This window comes from Ranitomeya imitator, chromosome 8, assembly GCF_032444005.1.
Source record: "Ranitomeya imitator isolate aRanImi1 chromosome 8, aRanImi1.pri, whole genome shotgun sequence".
Taxonomy (NCBI): domain Eukaryota; kingdom Metazoa; phylum Chordata; class Amphibia; order Anura; family Dendrobatidae; genus Ranitomeya; species Ranitomeya imitator.
In genome coordinates, this window is record NC_091289.1 from 81,670,732 (window position 1) to 81,693,575 (window position 22,844).

The following is a 22,844-nucleotide window of genomic DNA, read 5'->3' on the forward strand; positions in this document are numbered from 1 at the left end:
GACGAAAGACAGAAGAAAGCGCCCGTCAGTCAGAGGCTCGGCCGGCTTCTGGCGCCGAAAGTCAGTCGGGAATAGGCGCACAGTAATGGCCGGGACGTGACATCAGCCGCAACATGGTTTCCACTGTGTTCCGCCTGACGATTCGCTGCAGCCGGTGTAACGTGATCTTTGTACACATCAGTCCCGGATTGGCTAGCGGACATGTCAGTCACCGGATTGCATCATGCTGCTTAGAATAAGGAGAAAGACCTGGGAGATTTCGCAACGAGGCTTTGTGTGCAAAGGTTTGTCTGGGAGGAAATCGGGGCGAAAGTGGCGAGAAGTGCGGCGTGGAGCGTCCACAGCTCTGCTGTCAGGTACATTCACTGCGCTATGCCGGCGGTTCCACCACTAACTGGGAACTGGAATCTTGGGGGCTCCCGTTAGCCTGTGGGGGCTCCCGTTAGCCTGTGGGGGCTCCCGTTAGCCTGTGGGGGCTCCCGTTAGCCTGTGGGGGCTCCCGTTAGCCTGTGGGGGTTCCCGTTAGCCTGTGGGGGCTCCCGTTAGCCTGTGGGGGCTCCCGTTAGCCTGTGGGGGCTCCCGTTAGACTGTGGGGGCTGTCGTGTTCCGCCGTTCGTCGACTCCTCTCTTCCTGGAGCAGCGGGCATGTTGTGTCACTGACGATGACTGACTTTCAGCCGCCTGGTCACCGACACCTTCCAATAAAGCGTTGTTGTTTTTGTTCTGCCAGGCAGTCCTCTGCTGTAACTTGTTAGTTCCCACCCCTCATCCCTCCTACCGCTACCATACATGTCCTGCACTAGGAAAATAAATTGTCGTTTTTGGAGTCTGAACAAGACAAACCACCTCCTCTTAAAGGGAACCTGTCACCCCCAAAATGGATGGTGAGGTAAGCCCACCGTCATCAGGGGCTTATGTACAGCATTCTGGAATGCTGTAGATAAGCCACCAATGTCACCTGAAAGAGGAGAAAAAGGTTAGATTCTACTCACCCAGGGGCGGTCCTGCTGCGGTCCGGTCGGATGGGCGTCTCAGGTCCGGAACAGCGCCTCCCATCTTCATTCCATGACGTCCTCTTCTGGTCTTCACGATTTGGCGTACTTTGTCTGCCCTGTTGAGGTGTCGAGCCTCTCTGACCAGAAGAGGACATCATGGAATGAAGATGGGAGGCGCTGTTCCGGACCTGAGACACCCATCGGATCGGACCGCCCCTGGGTGAGTATAATCTAAACTCTTTTTCTCCTCTTTCAGGTAACATCGGCGGCTTATCTACAGCCTTACAGAATGCTGTAGATAAGCCCCTGATGACGGTAAGCTTACCTCACCATCGATTTTTTTTTTTTTTTTGGGGGGGGGGTGACAGGTTCCCTTTAACCCCTTTACCCCCAAGGGTGGTTTGCACGTCAATGACCGGGCCAATTTTTACAATTCTGACCACTGTCCCTTTATGAGGTTATAACTCTGGAACGCTTCAACGGATCCCAGTGATTCTGACAGTGTTTTCTCGTGACATATTGTACTTCATGATAGTGGTAAAATTTCTTTGATATTACCTGCGTTTATTTGTGAAAAAAATGGAAACTTGGCGAAAATTTTGAAAATTTCGCAATTTTCCAACTTTGAATTTTTATGCAATTAAATCACAGAGATATGTCACACAAAATACTTAATAAGTAACATTTCCCACATGTCTACTTTACATCAGCACAATTTTGGAACAACAATGTTTTTTTGTTAGGGAGTAATAAGGGTTAAAAGTTGACCAGCAATTTCTCATTTTTACAACACCATTTTTTTTTAGGGACCACATCTCATTTGAAGTCATTTTGAGGGGTCTATATGATAGAAAATAACCAAGTGTGACACCATTCTAAAAACTGCACCCCTCAAGGTGCTCAAAAACACATTCAAGAAGTTTATTAACCCTTCAGGTGTTTCACAGGAATTTTTGGAATGTTTAAATAAAAATTAACATTTAACTTTTTTTCACAAAAAATTTACTTCAGCTCCAATTTGTTTTATTTTACCAAGGGTAACAGGAGAAAATGGACCCCAAAAGTTGTTGTACAATTTGTCCTGAGTACGCCGATACCCCATATGTGGGGGTAAACCACTGTTTGGGCGCATGACAGAGCTCGGAAGAGAAGGAGGGCAATTTGACTTTTCAATGCTAAATTGACAGGAATTGAGATGGGACGCCATGTTGCGTTTGGAGAGCCACTGATGTGCCTAAATATTGAAACCCCCCACAAGTGACACCATTTTGGAAAGTAGACCCCCTAAGGAACTTATCTAGAGGTGTGGTGAGGACTTTGACCCACCAAGTGCTTCACAGAAGTTTATAAAGCAGAACCGTAAAAATAAAAAATCATATTTTTTCACAAAAATTATATTTTTGCCCCCAATTTTTTATTTTCCCAAGGGTAAGAGAAGAAATTGGACCCCAAAAGTTGTGCTATTTGTCCTGAGTACGCTGATACCCGATATGTGGGGGGGAACCACCGTTTGGGTGCATGGGAGGGCTCGAAAGGGAAGGAGCATCATTTGGAATGCAGACTTAGATGGATTGGTCTGCAGGCGTCACATTGCGTTTGCAGAGCCCCTAATGTACCTAAACAGTAGAAACCCCCCACAAGTGACCCCATATTGGAAACTAGGCCCCTCAAGGAACTTATCTAGATGTGTTGTGAGAACTTTGAACCCCCAAGTGTTTCACTACAGTTTATAACGCATAGTTGTGAAAATAAAAAATCCTTTTTTTTTTTCCCACAAAAATTATTTTTTAGCCCCCAGTTTTGTATTTTCCCAAGGGTAACAGGAGAAATTGGACCACAAAATTTGTCCAATTTGTCCGGAGTACACTGATACCCGATATGTTGGGGTAAACCCCTGTTTGGGCACACGGGAGAGCTCGGAAGGGAAGGAGCACTGTTTTACTTTTTCAACGCAGAATTGGCTGGAATTAAGATCGGATGCCATGTCGCGTTTGGAGAGCCCCTGATGTGCCTAAACAGTGGAAACCCCCCAATTTTAACTGAAACCCTAAGGGTACCGTCACACAGTGCCATTTCGATCGCTACGACGGTACGATTCGTGACGTTCCAGCGATATCCATATGATATCGCTGTGTCTGACACGAAGCAGCGATCAGGGATCCTGCTGCGAATCGTACGTCGTAGCAGATCGTTTGGAACTTTCTTTCGTCGCTGGATCTCCCGCTGACATCGCTAGATCGGTGTGTGACACCGATCTAGCGATGCGTTTGCTTGTAACCAGGGTAAACATCGGGTTACTAAGCGCAGGACCGCGCTTAATAACCCGATGTTTACCCTGGTTGCCAGCGTAAATGTAAAAAAAAAACAAACAGCACATACTTACATTCCGGTGTCCGTCAGGTCCCTTGCCGTCTGCTTCCCGCACTCACTGACTGCCGGCCGTAAAGTGAAAGCAGAGCAGAGCGGTGACGTCACCGCTGTGCTGTGCTTTCACTTTACGGCCGGCAGTCAGTGAGTGCGGGAAGCAGACGGCAAGGGACAGACACCGGAATGTAAGTATGTGCTGTTTGGTTTTTTTTACGCTGGTAACCAGGGTAAACATCGGGTTACTAAGCGCGGTCCTGCGCTTAGTAACCCGATGTTTACCCTGGTTACCCGGGGACCTCGGCATCGTTGGTCGCTGGAGAGCTGTCTGTGTGACAGCTCTCCAGCGACCACACTACGACTTACCAACGATCACGGCCAGGTCATATCGCTGGTCGTGATCGTAGGTAAATCGTATAGTGTGACGGTACCCTTATGCAAACACACCCCTAACCCTAATCCCAACGGTAACCCTAACCACACCTCTAACCCAGACACACCCCTAACCCTAATCCCAAACCTATTCCCAACCGTAAATATAATCCAAACCCTAGCCCTAGCCCTAACCATAACCCTAGCCCTAATGGGAAAATGGAAATAAAGAAAAAATTTTAATTTTTCCCTAACTAAGGGGGTGATGAAGGGGGGGGGGGGGTTGATTTACTTAAATAGCTGGTCTTTTAGCGGATTTTTATGATTGGCAGCCGTCACACACTGAAAGACGCTTTTTATTGCAAAAAATATTTTTTGCGTTACCACATTTTGAGAGCTATAATTTTTCCATATTTGAGTCCACAGAGTCATGTAAGGTCTTGTTTTTTGCAGGACGAGTTGACGTTTTTATTGGTAACATTTTCGGGCACGTGACATTTTTTGATCGCTTTTTATTCCGATTTTTGTGAGGCAGAATGACCGAAAACCAGCTATTCATGAATTTCTTTTGGGGGAGGCGTTTATACCGTTCCGCGTTTGGTAAAATTGATAAAGCAGTTTTATTCTTCGGGTCAGTACGATTACAGCGACACCTCATTTATATTATTTTTTTATGTTTTGGCGCTTTTATACGATAAAAACTATTTTATAGAAAAAATAATTATTTTGGCATCGCTTTATTCTGAGGACTATAACTTTTTTATTTTTTTGGTGATCATGCTGTATGGCAGCTCGTTTTTTGTGGGACAAGATGACGTTTTCAGCGGTACCATGGTTATTTATATCTGTCTTTTTGATCGCGTGTTATTCCACTTTTTGTTCAGCGGTATGATAATAAAACGTTGTTTTTTGCCTCTTTTTTTTTTTTTTTTTACGGTGTTTACTGTAGGGGTTAAACTGACTAGTTATAGGTTGGGTCGTTACGGACGCGGCGATACTAAATATGTGTACTTTTTTTTTTTGTTGTTGTTTTTATTTAGATAAAGAAATGTATTTATGGGAATAATATTTTTTTTTTCATTATTTATGAATTTTTTTTAAATATTTTTTTTTACACATTTGGAATTTTTTTTTTTTTTTTTTTTTACTTTGTCCCAAGGGGGGACATCACAGATCGGTGATCTGACAGTTTGCACAGCACTCTGTCAGATCACCGATCTGACTTAGAACAGTGCAGGCTTCACAGTGCCTGCTCTGAGCAGGCGCTGTGAAGCCACCTCCCTCCCTGCAGGACCCGGATGCCACGGCCATCTTGGATCCGGGGCCTGCAGCGAGGAAGGAGGTAGGAGACCCTCGCAGCAACGCGATCACATCGCGTTGCTGCGGGGGTCTCAGGGCAGCCCGCAGGGAGCCCCCTCCCTGTGCGACGCTTCCCTGCACCGCCGGCACATCGCGATCATGTTTGATCGCGGTGTGCCGGGGGTTAATGTGCCGGGGGCGGTCCGTGACCGTTCATGGCAAATTGTGCCGGATGTCAGCTGCAATAGGCAGCTGACACTCGGCCGCGCTCCCCCCGTGAGCGCGGCCGATCGCTATGACGTGCTATCCCGTCGAGGGTCAGATAGGCCCACGGCACCTCGACGGGATAGTACGTCTAAGGTCAGAGAGGGGTTAAAGGAAACCAGGGCTGAGCTTCATAAGTAGGAAGCAACCCCTCCAGGTGTGGGAGGGCTGGGGCATTCCTCTCAGCCTCTTTGTTCTCACCATTGGTGGGAGTCACTTGGGATAAGACTTCAGACCTTGATTCATCAAAGCTTTTACCACCTAAAAAGGAAAAAAAAAATGGAGTAACATGCTTTTTGAAAGGTTTCCACATTTTTATGCAACATGTAGATGTGCAGAAAAACGTTGCGACCTTGGCGGCTCTGCCAGAACCGAGCGAACAGGTACTCCTCGCCAGTCTGTATGCTTCAAGTCAGAAAACCTGCTCTTAGGGAGTCTGTGACCAGGTCCTTACTGTCTAGTAGTGAACATCATGATGTAAGGATTGCTGATTCCGAGGTGTCATGTAGTGCTGTATGTATGAATGCTGTATTCATCACCTTTGTGTATCTCTCCTCCCCTAGCACTGATTTCTGCCCATGCACAGTGTACATAGAAATCTGCCAACAAGTGGTGTGAACGGCGTTATACAGAACTCGGCATTCAGAAATGTAATACATCTGCATCAGAAGCTAGGGTCAAACGACAGCACAAAAGGATCTGTACAATTATCCAGAAAAGTGGGACTTTTTCATATCTATATAGCTTTTTTTTTTTTTTCCTCTCACCTGTCATCCGTTTGCAATCATATAAAAACAAAAGTGATTTTTTTTTTTGTTTTGTTTTTTTACATTACCGTTCAAAAGTTTAGGGTCACCCAGACAATCTTGTGTTTTCCATGAAAACTCATACTTTTATTAATCAAATGAGTTACATAGTTATTAAGGTTGAAGGAAGACTATATGTCCATCTAGTTCAACCCATAGCCTAACCTAACATGCCCTAACATGTTGATCCAGAGGAAGGCAAAAAAACCCCATGTGCAAAGAGTAAGCTCCACATTGGGGAAAAAAATTCCTTCCCGACTCCACATACGGCAATCAGACTAGTTCCCTGGATCAACGCCCTATCAAGGAATCTAGTGTATATACCCTGTAACATTATACTTTTCCATAAAGGTATCCAGTTCCCTCTTAAATTTAAGTAATGAATCACTCATTACAACATCATACGGCAGAGAGTTCCATAGTCTCACTGCTCTTACAGTAAAGAATCCGCGTCTGTTATTATGCTTAAACCTTTTTTCCTCCAACCGCAGAGGATGCCCCCTTGTCCCTGTTTCAGGTCTGTGATTAAAAAGATCATCAGAAAGGTCTTTGTACTGTCCCCTCATATATTTATACATTAAAATAAGATCACCCCTTAGTCTTCGTTTTTCCAAACTAAATAGCCCCAAGTGTAATAACCTATCTTGGTATTGCAGACCCCCCAGTCCTCTAATAACCTTGGACGCTCTTCTCTGCACCCGCTCCAGTTCAGCTATGTCTTTCTTATACACCGGAGACCAGAACTGTGCACAGTATTCTAAGTGTGGTCGAACTAGTGACTTGTATAGAGGTAAAATTATATTCTCCTCATGAGCATCTATGCCTCTTTTAATGCATCCCATTATTTTATTTGCCTTTGTAGCAGCTGCGTGACACTGGCCACTGAATTTAAGTTTGTCATCCACCCATACACCCAGGTCTTTTTCATTGACGGTTTTGCCCAGAGTTTTAGAATTAAGCACATAATTATACATCTTATTACTTCTACCCAAGTGCATGACCTTACATTTATCCCCATTAAAGCTCATTTGCCATTTATCAGCCCAAGCTTCTAGTTTACAGAAATCATCCTGTAATATAAAATTGTCCTCCTCTGTATTGATTACCCTGCAGAGTTTAGTGTCATCTGCAAATATTGAAATTCTACTCTGAATGCCCCCTACAAGGTCATTAATAAATATGTTAAAAAGAAGAGGGCCCAATACTGACCCCTGTGGTACCCCACTGCTAACCGCTACCCAGTCCGAGTGTGCTCCATTAATAACCACCCTTTGTTTCCTATCCCTGAGCCAGCTCTCAACCCACTTGCACATATTTTCCCCTATCCCCATTATTCTCATTTTATGTATCAACCTTTTGTGTGGCACCGTATCAAAAGCTTTTGAAAAGTCCATATACACTACATCCACTGGGTTCCCTTGGTCCAATCCGGAACTTACCTCTTCATAGAAACTGATCAAATTAGTCTGACATGAACGGTCCCTAGTAAACCCGTGCTGATACTGGGTCATGAGGTTATTCCTCTTCAGATACTCCAGTATAGCGTCCCTTAGAATGCCCTCCAGGATTTTACCCACAGTTAGAGGTTAAGCTTACTGGCCTATAGTTTCCGAGTTCAGTTTTTGTTCCCTTTTTGAATATTGGCACCACATTTGCTATACGCCAGTCCTGTGGCACAGACCCTGTTATTATGGAGTCTTTAAAGATTAAAAATAATGGTCTATCAATGACTGTACTTAATTCCTGCAGTACTCGAGGGTGTATCCCATCCGGGCCCGGAGATTTGTCAATTTTAGTGATTTTTAGACGCCGCCGCACTTCCTGCTGGGTTAAGCAGGTGACCTTTAATTGGGAATTTTTATCACTAGACATTTTGTCTGCCATGGGATTTTCTTGTGCAAATACTGATGAAAAAAAGTCATTTAGCATATTGGCTTTTTCCTCATCCTCATCCACCATCTCACCCAGACTATTTTTAAGGGGGCCAACACTATCATTTTTTAGTTTCTTACTATTTATGTAGTTAAAGAATATTTTAGGATTATTTTTACTCTCTCTGGCAATGAGTCTCTCTGTCTCAATCTTTGCTGCCTTGATTTGCTTTTTACAGAATTTATTTAATTTTCTGTATTTATTTAATGCCTCCTCACTACCTACTTCCTTTAATTCTCTAAATGCTTTCTTTTTGTCCCTTATTGCGCCCCTTACAGCTCTATTTAGCCATATTGGTTTCCTCCTATTTCTAGTATGTTTATTCCCATACGGTATATACTGTGCACAGGTCCTATCCAGGATGCTAATAAACGTCTCCCATTTTCTTTGTGTATTTTTGTGTCTCAGGATATCGTCCCAGTTGCCAAATGAATTGAAAATCTAGTCCAGACATTAACAAGGTTCGAAAAAAAGATTTGAAATAATAATTTTCTCCTTCAAACTTTGCTTTCGTCGAAGAATGCTCCCTTTGCAGCAATTAGGGTATGTGCACACGTTCAAGATGTTTCGCTATAAAAACGCGATAAAACCGCTAAAAAAACACATCCATTAAGCATCCTATAGTTAGAATGCAATCTGCAATTTTTGTGCACATGTTGCGTTTTTTTCCGCAAAAAAAATGCATCATGGGAAAAAATGCAGCATGTTCATTAATTTTACGGATTTTTCGCATTTTTCCCTGTATAGTAGTCAATTGGGAAAGCTCCAGAAAAAAACGTGAAAAATACACACCAAAAGTCAATCGGGAATAGAAGCACAGTAATGGCCGTGACATGCGGATTTCCTGCGGAAAAAGTCCGGTTTTTGTCAGGAAATTTCTGCAAACATTCCTGACGTGTGCACATAGCCTTACAGCTTTGCAGACCTTTGGCTTTCTAGCAGTTAAAAGGAACCTGTCACCCCCAAAATCGAAGATGAGCTAAGCCCACCATCATCAGGGACTTACCAACAGCATTCTGTGATGCTGTAGATAAGCCCCTGATGTATCCTGAAAGATGAGGAAAAGAGGTTCGATTATACTCACCTTGGGGGGGGGGGGGCGGTCTGATCAGATAGGCGTTGCGGTCCGGTCTGGGGCCTCCCATCTTCATAGGATGACGTCCTCTTCTTGTCTTCATGCTGTGGCGTACTTTGCCCTTTTGAGGGCAGAGCAAAGTACTGCAGTGCGCAGGCGCCGGGCCTCTCTGACCTTTCCCGGCGCCTGCGCACTGCAGTACTTTGTTCTGCCCTCAACAGGGCAGACAAAGTACGCCTGTGCCGGAGCCGCAGCGTGAATACAAGAAGAGGACTTCAACGTTAGAAGATGGGAGGCCCTGGACCGCGATGCCCATCGGCGGGGACTGCACCTGGGTGAGTATAATCTAACCTCTTTCTCATCTTTCAGCTTACATCGGGGGCTTTTCTACAGCATTACAGAATGCTGTAGATAAGCCCCTGATGACAGGGGCTTAGCTCATCTTCAATTTTGGGGGTGACTTAACCCCTTCATGACCCAGCCTATTTTGACCTTAAAGACCTTGCCGTTTTTTGCAATTCTGACCAGTGTCCCTTTATGAGGTAATAACTCAGGAACGCTTCAACGGATCCTAGCGGTTCTGAGATTGTTTTTTCGTGACATATTGGGCTTCATGTTAGTGGTAAATTTAGGTCAATAAATTCTGCGTTTATTTGTGATAAAAACGGAAATTTGGCGAAAATTTTGAAAATTTCGCAATTTTCACATTTTGAATTTTTATTCTGTTAAACCAGAGAGTTATGTGACACAAAATAGTTAATAAATAACATTTCCCACTTGTATACTTTACATCAGCACAATTTTGGAAACAAAATTTTTTTTTTGCTAGGAAGTTGTAAGGGTTAAAATTTGACCAGCGATTTCTCATTTTTACAACCAAATTTACAAAACCATTTTTTTTTAGGGACCACCTCACATTTGAAGTCAGATTGAGGGGTCTATATGGCTGAAAATACCCAAAAGTGACACCATTCTAAAAACTGCACCCCTCAAGGTGCACAAAACCACATTCAAGAAGTTTATTAACCCTTCAGGTGCTTCACAGCAGCAGAAGCAACATGGAAGGAGAAAATGAACATTTAACTTTTTAGTCACAAAAATGATCTTTCAGCAACAATTTTTTTTATTTTCCCAACGGTAAAAGGAGAAACTGAACCAAGAAAGTTGTCCAATTTGTCCTGAGTACGCTGATACTTCATATGTGGGGGTAAACCACTGTTTGGGCGCACGGCAGGGCTTGGAAGGGAAGGAGCGCCATTTGACTTTTTGAATGAAAAATTGGCTGCACTCTTTAGCGGACACCATGTCACATTTGGAGAGCCCCCGTGTGCCTAAAAAATTGGAGATCCCCCCCACAAATAACCCCATTTTGGAAACTAGACCCCCAAAGGAACTAATCTAGATGTGTGGTGAGCACTTTGAACCCTCAAGTGCTTCACAGAAGTTTATAACGCAGAGCCATGAAAATAAAAAAAAAATTTTCTTTTCTCAAAAATGATTTTTTAGCCTGCAATTTTTTATTTTCCCAAGGGTTACAGGAGAAATTGGACCCCAAAAGTTGTTGTCCAGTTTCTCCTGAGTACGCTGATACCCCATGTGTGAGGGTAAACCACTGTTTGGGCACACGTTGGGGCTCAGAAGGGAAGTAGTGACTTTTGAAATGCAGACTTTGATGGAATGGTCTGCGGGCGTCACGTTGCGTTTGCGGAGCCCCTGGTGTGCCTAAACAGTAGAAACCCCCCACAAGTGACCCCATTTTGGAAACTAGACCCTCCAAGGAACTTATCTAGATATGTGGTGAGCACTTTGAACCCCCAAGTGCTTCACAGACGTTTACAACGCAGAGCCGTGAAAATAAAAAATCATTTTTCTTTCCTCAAAAATGATGTTTTAGCAAGCAATTTTTTATTTTCTCAAGGGTAACAGGAGAAATTGGACCCCAGTAATTGTTGCGCAGTTTGTCCTGACTATGCTGGTACCCCATATGTGGGGGTAAACCACTGTTTGGGCACACGTCGGGGCTCGGAAGGGAGGGAGCACCATTTGACTTTTTGAATAAAAGATTGGCTGGAATCAATGGTGGCGCCATGTTGCGTTTGGAGACCCCCTGATGTGCCTAAACAGTGGAAACCCCTCAATTCTAACTCCAACACTCCCCTAACCCTTATCCCAACTGTAGCCGTAACCCTAATCACAACCGTAACCCCAACACACCCCTAACCACAACCCTAACCCCAACACACCCCTAACCCTAACCACAACCCTAATTCCAACCCAACCCTAACCCTAAGGCTATGTGCCCACGTTGCAGATTCATGTGAGATTTTTCCGCACTATTTTTTAAAAATCCGCGGGTAAAAGGCACTACGTTTTACCTGCGGATTTACCGCGGATTTAGTGTTTTTTGTGCGGATTTCACCTGCGGATTCCTATTGAGGATCAGGTGTAAAACGCTGCGGAATCCGCACAAAGAATTGACATGCTGCGGAAAATACAACGCAGCGTTTCCGCGCGGTATTTTCCGCACCATGGGCACAGCGGATTTGGTTTTCCATATGTTTACATGGTATTGTAAACCTGATGGAACACAGCTGCGGATCCGCAGCCAAATCCGCACCGTGTGCACATAGCCTAATTCTAAAGGTATGTGCACACACTGCGGAAAACGCTGCGGATCCGCAGCAGTTTCCCATGAGTTTACATTTCAATGTAAACCTATGGGAAACAAAAATCGCTGTACACATGCTGCGAAAAAACTGCACGGAAACGCAGCGGTTTACATTCCGCAGCATGTCACTTCTTTCTGCGGATTCCACAGCGGTTTTACAACTGCTCCAATAGAAAATCGCAGTTGTAAAACCGCAGTGAAATGTGCAGAAAAACCGCGGTAAATCCACCATAAATCCGCAGCGGTTTAGCACTGTGGATTTATCAAATACGCTGCGGAAAAATTCGCAGAGGACCAGAATTCGTGTGCACATACCGAAACCCTACCCCTAACCCTAACCCTACCCCTAACCCTAGTTCTAACTCCAACCTTAGTGGAAAAAAAAAAATTCTTTATTTTATTATTGTCCCTACCTATGGGGGACAAAGGGGGGGGAAGTTATTTACTGTTTTTTTTATTTTGATCACTGCGATAGGTTTTATCACAGTGATCAAAATTCACATTGGAACGAATCTGCCGGCCGGCAGATTCGGCGGGCGCACTGCGCATGCGCCCGCCATTTTGGAACATGGCGGCGCCCAGGAAAGAAGACGGACGGACCCCGGGAGGCTCGGTAAGTATAAGGGGGGGGGGGGATCAGGGCACGGGGGGCATCGGAGCACGGGGGGGGGGTGGATCGGTGTGTGGGCGGGTGGATCGGTGTGTGGGCGGGTGGATCGCAGCGCGGGCGGGTGGATCGGTGTGCGGGGGGGTGGATCGGTGTGCGTGTGCGGGGGGGTGGATCGGTGTGCAGGGGGGGTGTATTGGAGCACGGGGGGAGCGGACAGGAGGACGGGGGAGCGGAGCACAGGACGGAGGGGAGCGGACCACAGATCGGAGGGCTGGGGGGGCGATCGGTGGGGTGGGGGCACAAGTGTTTCCAGCTATGGCCGATGATATTACAGCATTGGCCATGGCTGGATTGTAATATTTCACCAGTTTTTTAGGTGAAATATTACAAATCGCTCTGATTGGCAGTTTCACTTTCAACAGCCAATCAGAGCGATCATAGCCACGGGGGGGGGGGGGGTGAAGCCACCCCCCCTGGGCTAAACTACCACTCCCCCTGTCCCTGCAGGCCGGGTGAAATTGGAGTTAACCCTTTCACCCGGCCTGCAGGAGCCCAATCCGGCCATGACGCATATGCTGTGTCACAGGTCGGATTGGCACGGGTTTTCATGACGCATACGCTGTGTCAAAGGTCGGGAAGGGGTTAAAGGGGTTGTCCACTACTTTCAGTTAACCCCCCAATGTATCCCCCCGGGGCCCCCTAATGAATTTTATAAATACCTTCTGTTGCCGTTTTCGCTTGTGAGCGGTGCTATGGCAGCGGCTGAGTCCGGGTCACGTGACCCCCAGGCTGCAGCCGCCGCTAACTTCCGCCGATGTCACGTCAATTTCCAGACTCTGGAAATTGACGTGACGTCAGCAGCAAGCGTGACCAGCCTCCACAGACAGCAGTCACTCAAGAGTGACGGGGCTGGGGGCTGCCTGCGGGCTGTGCTGGGATCTGCGGGTAGGGCTGTGCTGGGGACGGGCAAGGCTGGGATCTGCAGGTGGGGCTGGGATCTGTGGGCGGGGCTGTGCTGGGGGCAGGCGGGGCTGTGCTGAGGGCGGGCGGGGCTGTGCTGGGTTCTAAGGGGAGGGCGGGGCTGAGGTCTGCTGGCCGGCCTTGCTCATGTGCTGAGATTTGTGGCGGCAGCCGGTGGGGATCTGCGCGGTGAATCTGCCAAAGGTGCTGGAGTGTGCGGGCGTGGGGTCTGCGGGGCTGTGCGGTGGGTTCATTGGTGTGTGTGTCTGTGTGCAGGCATCGTCCGATGGGACTACAAGTCCCATCGGACAATGCCTGCTACAGTGACAGCGAGTGAGACATTAGCCAATGATAGGCCAGCAGTAGTCCCATCATCTGGCTAATGTGTTGAATGTAAAAAAAACAAACACATACATAGGCCGGCCTCACACTCAGCGTATAAAAATACGGTCCGTATTCTATGGTCGTAATACGCCTCAAAATTCGAAATACGGTGATCTGTGAGTACTCCGTAGGCATGGTGTGGTCGCGTATTTTGCGCATGTAATTTTGCGTATGTAATCCGTATGCCCACCGTAATGCGTATTTTTTCACGCAACCTGACAAAATGGACATTTAACTGTTTTGGAGGCTGAAATTGATTTAAATTACCCTCCTCAACCCTATTTAAGGCCTCTACAACAGGTGGCTCACTCCCATATGGTCATTTTGTGGTTTGACATCTGTTGTAGTGTTGTGGTAACATTTGTATTATGTCTGACCACCTGCAGTTCACCCCAACGCAGCGGGTTTTGTTTAACTGGCTATTGTCTCGTCGGTTTGGACACCCATACCCTGTGATTGTGGATCCACGAAGGAGGAGCAGAAGAATGTGGGTGCATCTTCTTTTGACTAAACGCCTCACTAAAGGCCATTTTCATTGGCTCTATACAGCTCTGCGGGAACATCCAGAAAAGTTTTATCTCTACTGTCACATGACAATCCAAACATTTGACAGATTGTTGGAGATATTACACCCAGGAATCACATTTCAGGACACAAGGATGCGCAAAGCCATCTCTGCCGAGGAGCGTCTTCTCCTTACGTTACGGTATGTATTCTACATCCTCAAATACTGTATGTTGATGATCTTTTTTTCTTTTTTTTTTTTTTTCAATCTGTTTTTGGCCGGAATATGTGTACATTATGTCCCAAGCAGATGTGACAAAGTGACGTAACTGTTATAGTTAAGCACCCTAAGGACATTTTTCCCTTTCCAGCGTTAATCTAGTATCAGAAAAATGCAAATATGATTGTGCTTATTCATGTTTTGTGTTCACTCTTGAAACATACCTTATTTTTATTTTTTTTGTTTCACTTTCAGATTCCTGTCCACTGGATTGTCCTTTGCGGGACTCCACCTGGAATTTTTGATTGGCCGGTCCACAATTTCTGGCATTGTGCGGTTAACCTGTCGGCAAATATGGGATAGACTCAAGGACCTTGTGATGCCTGAGCCAAAACAGGCTGATTGGCTCAAAATAGCCCGTGGGTTCCAGGTCAATTGTGACTTCCCAAACTGCATTGGAGCGGTGGATGGGAAACATATCAGGGTACGTAAGCCGCCGAACTCTGGCTCCCAATTCTACAACTATAAGCAGTTTTTCTCTGTAGTTCTGTCAATGCCCTCTATTACCTGTATGACCTGTGACCTTCATTCGCGGTGATGCGCCCTCTGCTGGTTGTCCTCATATGAACTCGAGCCTGGGAGCTTTCCAGGAAAGTTCCCACGCTCGAGGGACATCGAGCAGAGGGCGCATCACCGCGAATGAAGGTAACTACAGGTCATTGACCTACATTATCTTCATTCGCTGGGGTTTTACAGGCACGAGCACAGCTGCATTATAGAAGAGCTCCTGCCTGTAAAATATTTTAACCCCTTCAGATGGATTTACATCGTGGGATGTTAAAGATCAACGGAAGGTATATATATTGTTGGTTTATTATTTTTTTCTTTGTTACAGAGCGAGGGTCTTCAGGTGGATTGAGAGAAAAATAAAATATTAAAACAACCTTTGTGTTTATTTCATTAACCCCTTTCTGACATCGGACGTACTATCCCGTCCATGTGGGGTGGGCCCCTATGACCATGGACGGGATAGTACGTCCAGCGCGATCGGCGGCGCTCACGGGGGGAGCGCCGCCGATCGCGGCCGGGTGTCAGCTGCCATCCGGCACTATGTGCCAGGAGCGGTCACGGACCGCCCCCGGCACATTAACCCCTGGCACACCGCGATCAAAGATGATCGCGATGTGCCGGCGGTACAGGGAAGCTTCCCGCAGGGAGGGGGCTCCCTGCGGGCTTCCCTGAGCCCCCCCGCAGCAACGCGATGTGATCGCGTTGCTGCGAGGGTCTCACCTCCCTCCCTGCTCCCTCCAGCCCCGGATCCAAGATGGCCGCGGATCTGGGTCCTGCAGGGAGGGAGGTGGCTTCACAGAGCCTGCTCAGAGCAGGCACTGTGAAGGCTGCAGCGCTGCATGTCAGATAAGTGATCTGACAGAGTGCTGTGCAAACTGTCAGATCACTGATCTGTGATGTCCCCCCCTGGGACAAAGTAAAAAAGTAAAAAAAAAAAATTTCAAATGTGTAAAAAAAAAAAATATAAAAAAATATTCCAAAATAATGAAAAAAAAAAAATATTATTCCCATAAATACATTTCTTTATCTAAATAAAAAAAACAAAACAATAAAAGTACACATTTAGCATCGCCGCGTCCGTAACGGCCCGACCTATAAAACTGGCCCACTAGTTAACCCCTTCAGTAAACACCGTAAGAAAAAAAAACGAGGCAAAAAACGCTTTATTATCATACCGCCGAACAAAAAGTGGAATAACACGCGATCAAAAAGACAGATATAAATAACCATGGTACCACTGAAAACGTCATCTTGTCCCGCCAAAAACGAGCCGCCATACAGCATCATCAGCAAAAAAATAAAAAAGTTATAGTCCTGAGAATAAAGCGATGCCAAAATAATTATTTTTTCTATAAAATAGTTTTTATCGTATAAAAGCGCCAAAACATAAAAAAATGATATAAATGAGGTGTCGCTGTAATCGTACTGACCCGAAGAATAAAACTGCTTTATCAATTTTACCAAACGCGGAACGGTATAAACGCCTCCCCCAAAAGAAATTCATGAATAGCTGGTTTTTGGTCATTCTGCCTCACAAAAATCGGAATAAAAAGCGATCAAAAAATGTCACGTGCCCGAAAATGTTACCAATAAAAACGTCAACTCGTCCCGCAAAAAACAAGACCTCACATGACTCTGTGGACCAAAATATAGAAAAATTATAGCTCTCAAAATGTGGTAACGCAAAAAATATTTTTTGCAATAAAAAGCGTCTTTCAGTGTGTGACGGCTGCCAATCATAAAAATCCGCTAAAAGACCAGCTATTTAAGTAAATCAACCCCCCCCCTTTCATCACCCCCTTAGTTAGGGAAAAATTAAAATTTTTTCTTTATTTCCATTTTCCCATTAGGGCTAGGGTTATGGTTAGGGCTAGGGCTAGGGTTTGGATTATATTTACGGTTGGGAATAGGTTTGGGATTAGGGTTAGGGGTGTGTCTGGGTTAGAGGTGTGGTTAGGGTTACTGTTGGGATTAGGGTTAGGGATGTGTTTGGATTAGGGTTTCAGTTATAATTGTGGGGTTTCCACTGTTTAGGCACATCAGGGGCTCTCCAAACACGACATGGCGTCCGATCTCAATTCCAGCCAATTCTGCGTTGAAAAAGTAAAACAGTGCTTCTTCCCTTCCGAGCTCTCCCGTGTGCCCAAACAGGGGTTTACCCCAACATATGGGGTATCAGCGTACTCAGGACAAATAGGACAATAACTTTTGGGGTCCAATTTCTCCTGTTACCCTTGGGAAAATACAAAACTCGGGGCTAAAACATATTTTTTGTGGGAAAAAAAAGGATTTTTTATTTTCACGGCTCTGCGTTATAAACTGTAGTGAAACACTTGGGGGTTCAAAGTTCTCACAACACATCTAGATTAGTTCCCTGGGGGGTCTAGTTTCCAATATGGGGTCACTTGTGGGGGGTTTCTACTGTTTAGGTACATTAGGGGCTCTGCAAAGGCAATGTGACACCTGCAGACCATTCCATCTAAGTCTGCATTCAAATGGCACTCCTTCCCTTCTGAGCCCTCCCATGTGCCCAAACAGTGGTTCCCCCCACATATGGTGTATCATCGCACTCAGGACAAATTGGGCAACAAATTTTGGGGTCCAATTTCTCCTGTTACCCTCAGGAAAATACAAAACTGGGGGCTAAAAAAATAATTTTTGTGGGAAAAAAATTTTGTTTTATTTTTACGGCTCTGCATTATAAACTTCTGTGAAGCACTTGGTGGGTCAAAGTGCTCACCACACCTCTAGATAAGTTCCTTAGGGGGTCTACTTTCCAAAATGGTGTCATTTGTGGGGGGTTTCAATGTTTAGGCACATCAGTGGCTCTTCAAACGCAACATGGCGTCCCATCTCAATTCCTGTCAATTTTGCTTTGAAAAGTCAAACGGCGCTCCTTCCCTTCCGAGCTCTCCCATCCGCCCAAACAGTGGTTTACCCCCACATATGGGGTATCAGCGTACTCAGGACAAATTGTACAACAACTTTTGGGGTCCAATTTCTTCTCTTACCCTTGGGAAAATAAAAAATTGGGGGCAAAAAGATAATTTTTGTGAAAAAATATGATTTTTTATTTTTACGGTTCTACATTATAAACTTCTGTGAAGCACTTGGTGGGTCAAAGTGCTCACCACACCTCTAGATAAGTTCCTTAGGGGGTCTACTTTCCAAAATGGTGTCACTTGTGGGGGGTTTCAATGTTTAGGCACATCAGTGGCTCTCCAAACGAAACATGGCGTCCCATCTCAATTCCAGTCAATTTTGCATTGAAAAGTCAAATGGCACTCCTTCGCTTCCGAGCTCTGCCATGCGCCCAAACAGTGGTTTACCCCCACATGTGGGGTATTGGCATACTCAGGACAAATTGTATAACAATGTTTGGGGTCCATTTTCTCCTGTTACCCTTGGTAAAATAAAACAAATTGGAGCTGAATTAAATTTTTTGTGAAAAAAAGTTAAATGTTCATTTTTATTTAAACATTCAAAAAATTCCTGTGAAGCACCAGAAGGGTTAATAAACTTCTTGAATATGGTTTTGAGCACCTTGAGTGGTGTAGTTTTTAGAATGGTGTCACACTTGGGTATTTTCTATCATATAGACCCCTCAAAATGACTTCAAATGAGATGTGGTCCCTAAAATAAAATGGTGTTGTAGAAATGAGAAATTGCTGGTCAACTTTTAACCCTTATAACTCCCTAACAAAAAAAAATTTTGGTTCCAAAATTGTGCTGATGTAAAGTAGACATGTGGGAAATGTTACTTATTAAGTATTTTGTGTGACATATCTCTGTGATTTAATTGCATAAAAATTCAAAGTTGGAAAATTGCGAAATTTTCATAATTTTCACCAAATTTCCGTTTTTTTCACAAATAAACGCAGGTACTATCAAAGAATTTTTACCATTGTCATGAAGTACAATATGTCACGAGAAAACAATGTCAGAATCACCAGGATCCATTGAAGCGTTCCAGAGTTATAACCTCATAAAGGGACAGTGGTCAGAATTGTAAAAATTGGCCCGGTCATTAACGTGCAAACCACCCTTGGGGGTAAAGGGGTTAAAATACTTTTTAATAATGTGTGTGATTTTTTTTTTTTGTAATCCTTTCATTCAATTGGATTAATAATGGATAGGTGTCATAAATTGACGCCTCTCCATTATTAATCTGGCTTAATGTCAGCTTACAATAGCAAGGTGACATTAACCCTTCATTACCCCATATCCCACCGCTACACGGGAATGGGAAGAGAGTGGCCAAGTGCCAGAATAGGCGCATCTTCCAGATGTGCCTTTTCTGCGGTGGCTGGGGGCAGATGTTTTTAGCCAGGGAGGGGGGGCCAATAACCGTGGACCGTCTCCAGGCTATTAATATCTGCCCTCAGTCACTGGCTTTACTACTCTGGCGGAGAAAATTGCACGGGAGCCCACGCCAATTTTTTCCGCCATTTAACCCTTTAATAGCTACAGCGCCCACATTTTGCACATACACACTACTAACAGTAGTGTGGAATATGCAAAAAAAAATGGGGATATGAGATGGTTTACTGTATGTAAACCATGTCTCATATCATGTCGGGTTTAGGAAGGAGATGGCAAAAGCCGGCAATTGAATTACAGGCTTTAAAGCTATCTAGCGCTGTATGAAATATTAATATATATACATATATGTGTCTCACTGAGATATATATACACCTATTCTATGTGTACACATTTATTCTACCTATTCTATTCTAACCTGTCAGTGTGATTTTTTTTTTTTTACTGTACACCACGCTGAATTACCGGCTTTTCTCTCCAACACCGCTGCGTATTTCTCGGAAGTCACACTGCTGGTCCGTGTGTAATCCGTATTTTTTCCCTTCACCATGACAGCACCGCACGTGAGAGATGGCATCCGCCCCCAGGAACAGGAAATCTGTAGCAGAGATATAAGAATGGGGCGGCCCCTCTCTCCTCAGTTTGGTTTCCTGTTCCTGCAGGTGGACGCCTGTGGCAGAGCTCCTACCTCCGGAGGGATCCCCCTCTGATGATTCCGGTCCAGAGGCCGAGGTCCACGGGGGGCCAGCCATGCTCGGCGGCATCGCGTGCGGTGCTCTCCGGTGAAGAGGCTGCTATGTCCGTGCCTTCCTTTCCCCTCGCTGGACTCCCCGGCGACCGCTCTGTGCAGGAGGCTGGTCCGGGGATAAGGAGGCGTGTCCTTCACTGACGCTGGCGCCGAAGTGAAGGATGCGACTTCCGGTCGCACAGGAAGTGACGTCACACGCCGAAGGAGCCGGTGTGCTGGACACTTCCGGGTGGAAGTTGCTCCAGAGGCGCGCACACCGCTCCTTCTATATAATAGAAGCGGCAAGAGGAATCGCTGGTCCTGCACTTCAAGCAATTGCCTGAAGATGACCGAACCAGCGATGGATCCAGAGACGCTGCTGATGCCTGCGACCAGAATGTCTGAGGAGACTCAAGCTGCCGCGGTATCTGGGGTCCTGGAGGGGTGAGTGCCTTTGTAAGGCAAACCACACACACTGATACCCTGTACACTGTGTTTTGTAGGGAAGAAAAGCCACCTCCAAACAAAAAAATAGGGTCTGTCCACTATGTAAAGAGACACTCCCCAGGCTATACAGCAAGAAAATCTGCCAGCCCTGTATCGATAAAACAGTTGCGGAGGAATCATCTTCCTTATTACAAAATATTAAATCAGTTATACGAGAGGAAGTTAAATCCACGGTTAAGGAGCAGCTGAAACATCACACAGCAAAGGGAACCCCCCTCCCCCAACAAGTGAGCAAGGGTCGGACGTAGATTCAGGGGAAGAGCCGGGAGCCTTAACCCCCTCTGATGCCTCAGATTTAGACTCCTCAGACGAGGAGTATGGTCACCCTTATTTTCAGTCAGAAGATATTGGAAAGCTGCTCAAACTCGTCAGAACGACTATGGGGATAGAGACTCCTAAGGAACCGCGGACAGTCCAAGACACCATGTTTAGTAATTTGGAGGAGAAAAAAAGAAATTTTTTTCCCTTCCATGATAACATAGTCAATTTAATAAAACGGGAGTGGAAAAAGCCTAATAAAAAGATGTCCATCCCTCAGGCTTTAAAACGCAAATACCCCTTTGATGAGGAGGTCTGTGAGAAGTGGGATAAGGCGCCTAAGTTAGATGCAGCCATCGCCAGCACCTCTAAGGGGGTTGCATTACCATTTGAGGACATGGGAGCCCTAAAAGACCCCCTCGACAAGAAAGCAGATGCTTTTCTAAAGTCGGCCTGGGAAGCAGCGACATGGTCATTTAAACCCGGGGTTGCTGCCACTTGCACGGCACGTGCTATGGTCAAGTGGTTAGAGGAGTTAAGTGACCAAATCAGAAACAAATGCCCGAGAGAGAGACTTCTGGAAGCGTTGCCCTCTCTACAGGGCGCCGCGAGGTTCCTGGCGGATGCCTCAATAGATTCTGTTAGGAGTGCCGCACGTGCATGTGCTTTATCCAATTCGGGACGTAGAGCATTGTGGCTGAAGAATTGGACAGCCGACTTTCAATCGAAGGTCAAACTCTGCGGGGTACCCAGTGAAGGGCAATACCTTTTTGGCAAGGCTCTGGACGAGATCCATGAGAAGGCGTCGGACAAGAAAAAGCGGTTTCCACCTCCTTCCTTTCCCAGACGCTGATGGGAAACCTCTCGTTCGTCCTTTCGTGGATCTGGATATAGAGGGACCCGCGGCCGATCAGATGACAGGCCTGGTCGAGGCAGACCCTGGAGAGACCGGAAAGAAAAGGGATTTCTTTTCAACAAGCCTCCTCCCAAGTCTGATCCCAGACATCAATGACGCCAGCATTCCGGTGGGGGGAAGACTCCGGCAGTTTGTCCATCACTGGGCAGCACTGCCGGCTTCACAATGGGTAACCAACTTGTTGTCAGAGGGTCTAAGACTCAAGTTCTCCATCCTCCCACCAAATCCGGTAAAAATGACCCAAGTGGCGGGGAAAAATCAGGCCACACTAGAGAGAGAAATTCATCTCATCCAAAAAGAGGTATTAATAAAAGTACCTCATCAGGAGATGGGGAAAGGGTTCTATAGCACCTTATTTCTAACGCCAAAACCAGACTGCTCGCTGAGAATAATATTCAACCTGAAGGCCCTGAACCATTATATTCAAATAGAAAAATTCAAAATGGAGACCTTAAGAACCGCAGTGAAAGTACTCGACCCAAACTGTTACATGGCAGTGATCGATCTCACAGATGCTTACTACCATGTGCCAATCGCTGTCCAACACCAACAATATCTGAGATTGGTGGTAAACCTTGCAGAAACCCCCGTCCATCTACAGTATCAGTATCTTCCCTTTGGGGTAGCCATAGCGCCCCGCATATTCACAAAAATTATTTCCGAAGTGGCATCTTTCATCAGGAAAGAAGACATAATGTTGGTACCATATTTGGACGATTTTTTGGTAATGGCGAACAACAAAGAAAATTGCGAGAAAGCGGTCGCAAGAGTACTGGAGGTACTAACCAGATTAGGATGGATGATAAGCCTGAAAAAATCAAGACTTATCCCAACACAGACTCGACAATTCCTCTGAATCTTATTAGATTCAGTCAACCAGGAGTGTGTCCTCCCACAGAGGAAAATTCAATCTATTCAACAGAAAATACAATTGTTTCAGCTACAACGGACTATCTCTCTAAGGAATGCAATGTCGCTCTTAGGAGTCCTAACGGCAACAATTCCAGCAACACAGTGGGCACAAAGCCACACACGAGAGTTACAATGGCAGATTCTAGCCGAACAAGACAGGAGTCCATACAATCTAAATCGG

The 22,844-nt window shown here is 45.5% G+C and overlaps 1 protein-coding gene across 8 annotated transcripts in view; it reads left to right on the forward strand.

Annotated features, from left to right (window-relative positions):
• Window positions 1–215: 215 nt before the first annotated feature.
• The window catches only part of CEBPG (CCAAT enhancer binding protein gamma), a 141,620-nt gene continuing 118,991 nt past the window's right edge, over window positions 216–22,844 (forward strand). For 4 of the 8 annotated variants that reach the window (XM_069737129.1, XM_069737134.1, XM_069737132.1 and 1 more), the window contains exon 1: window positions 216–356. Coding sequence is in view for 1 of the 8 variants with exons in the window: in XM_069737136.1 (XP_069593237.1) it covers window positions 224–356 (133 nt within the window). In the remaining 7 variants the exon portion in view is untranslated. Of the gene's footprint in view, window positions 357–14,921; window positions 14,938–22,844 lie in introns of those variants that run through there. The other 4 variants (XM_069737133.1, XM_069737135.1, XM_069737130.1 and 1 more) reach the window with 3 other exon arrangements.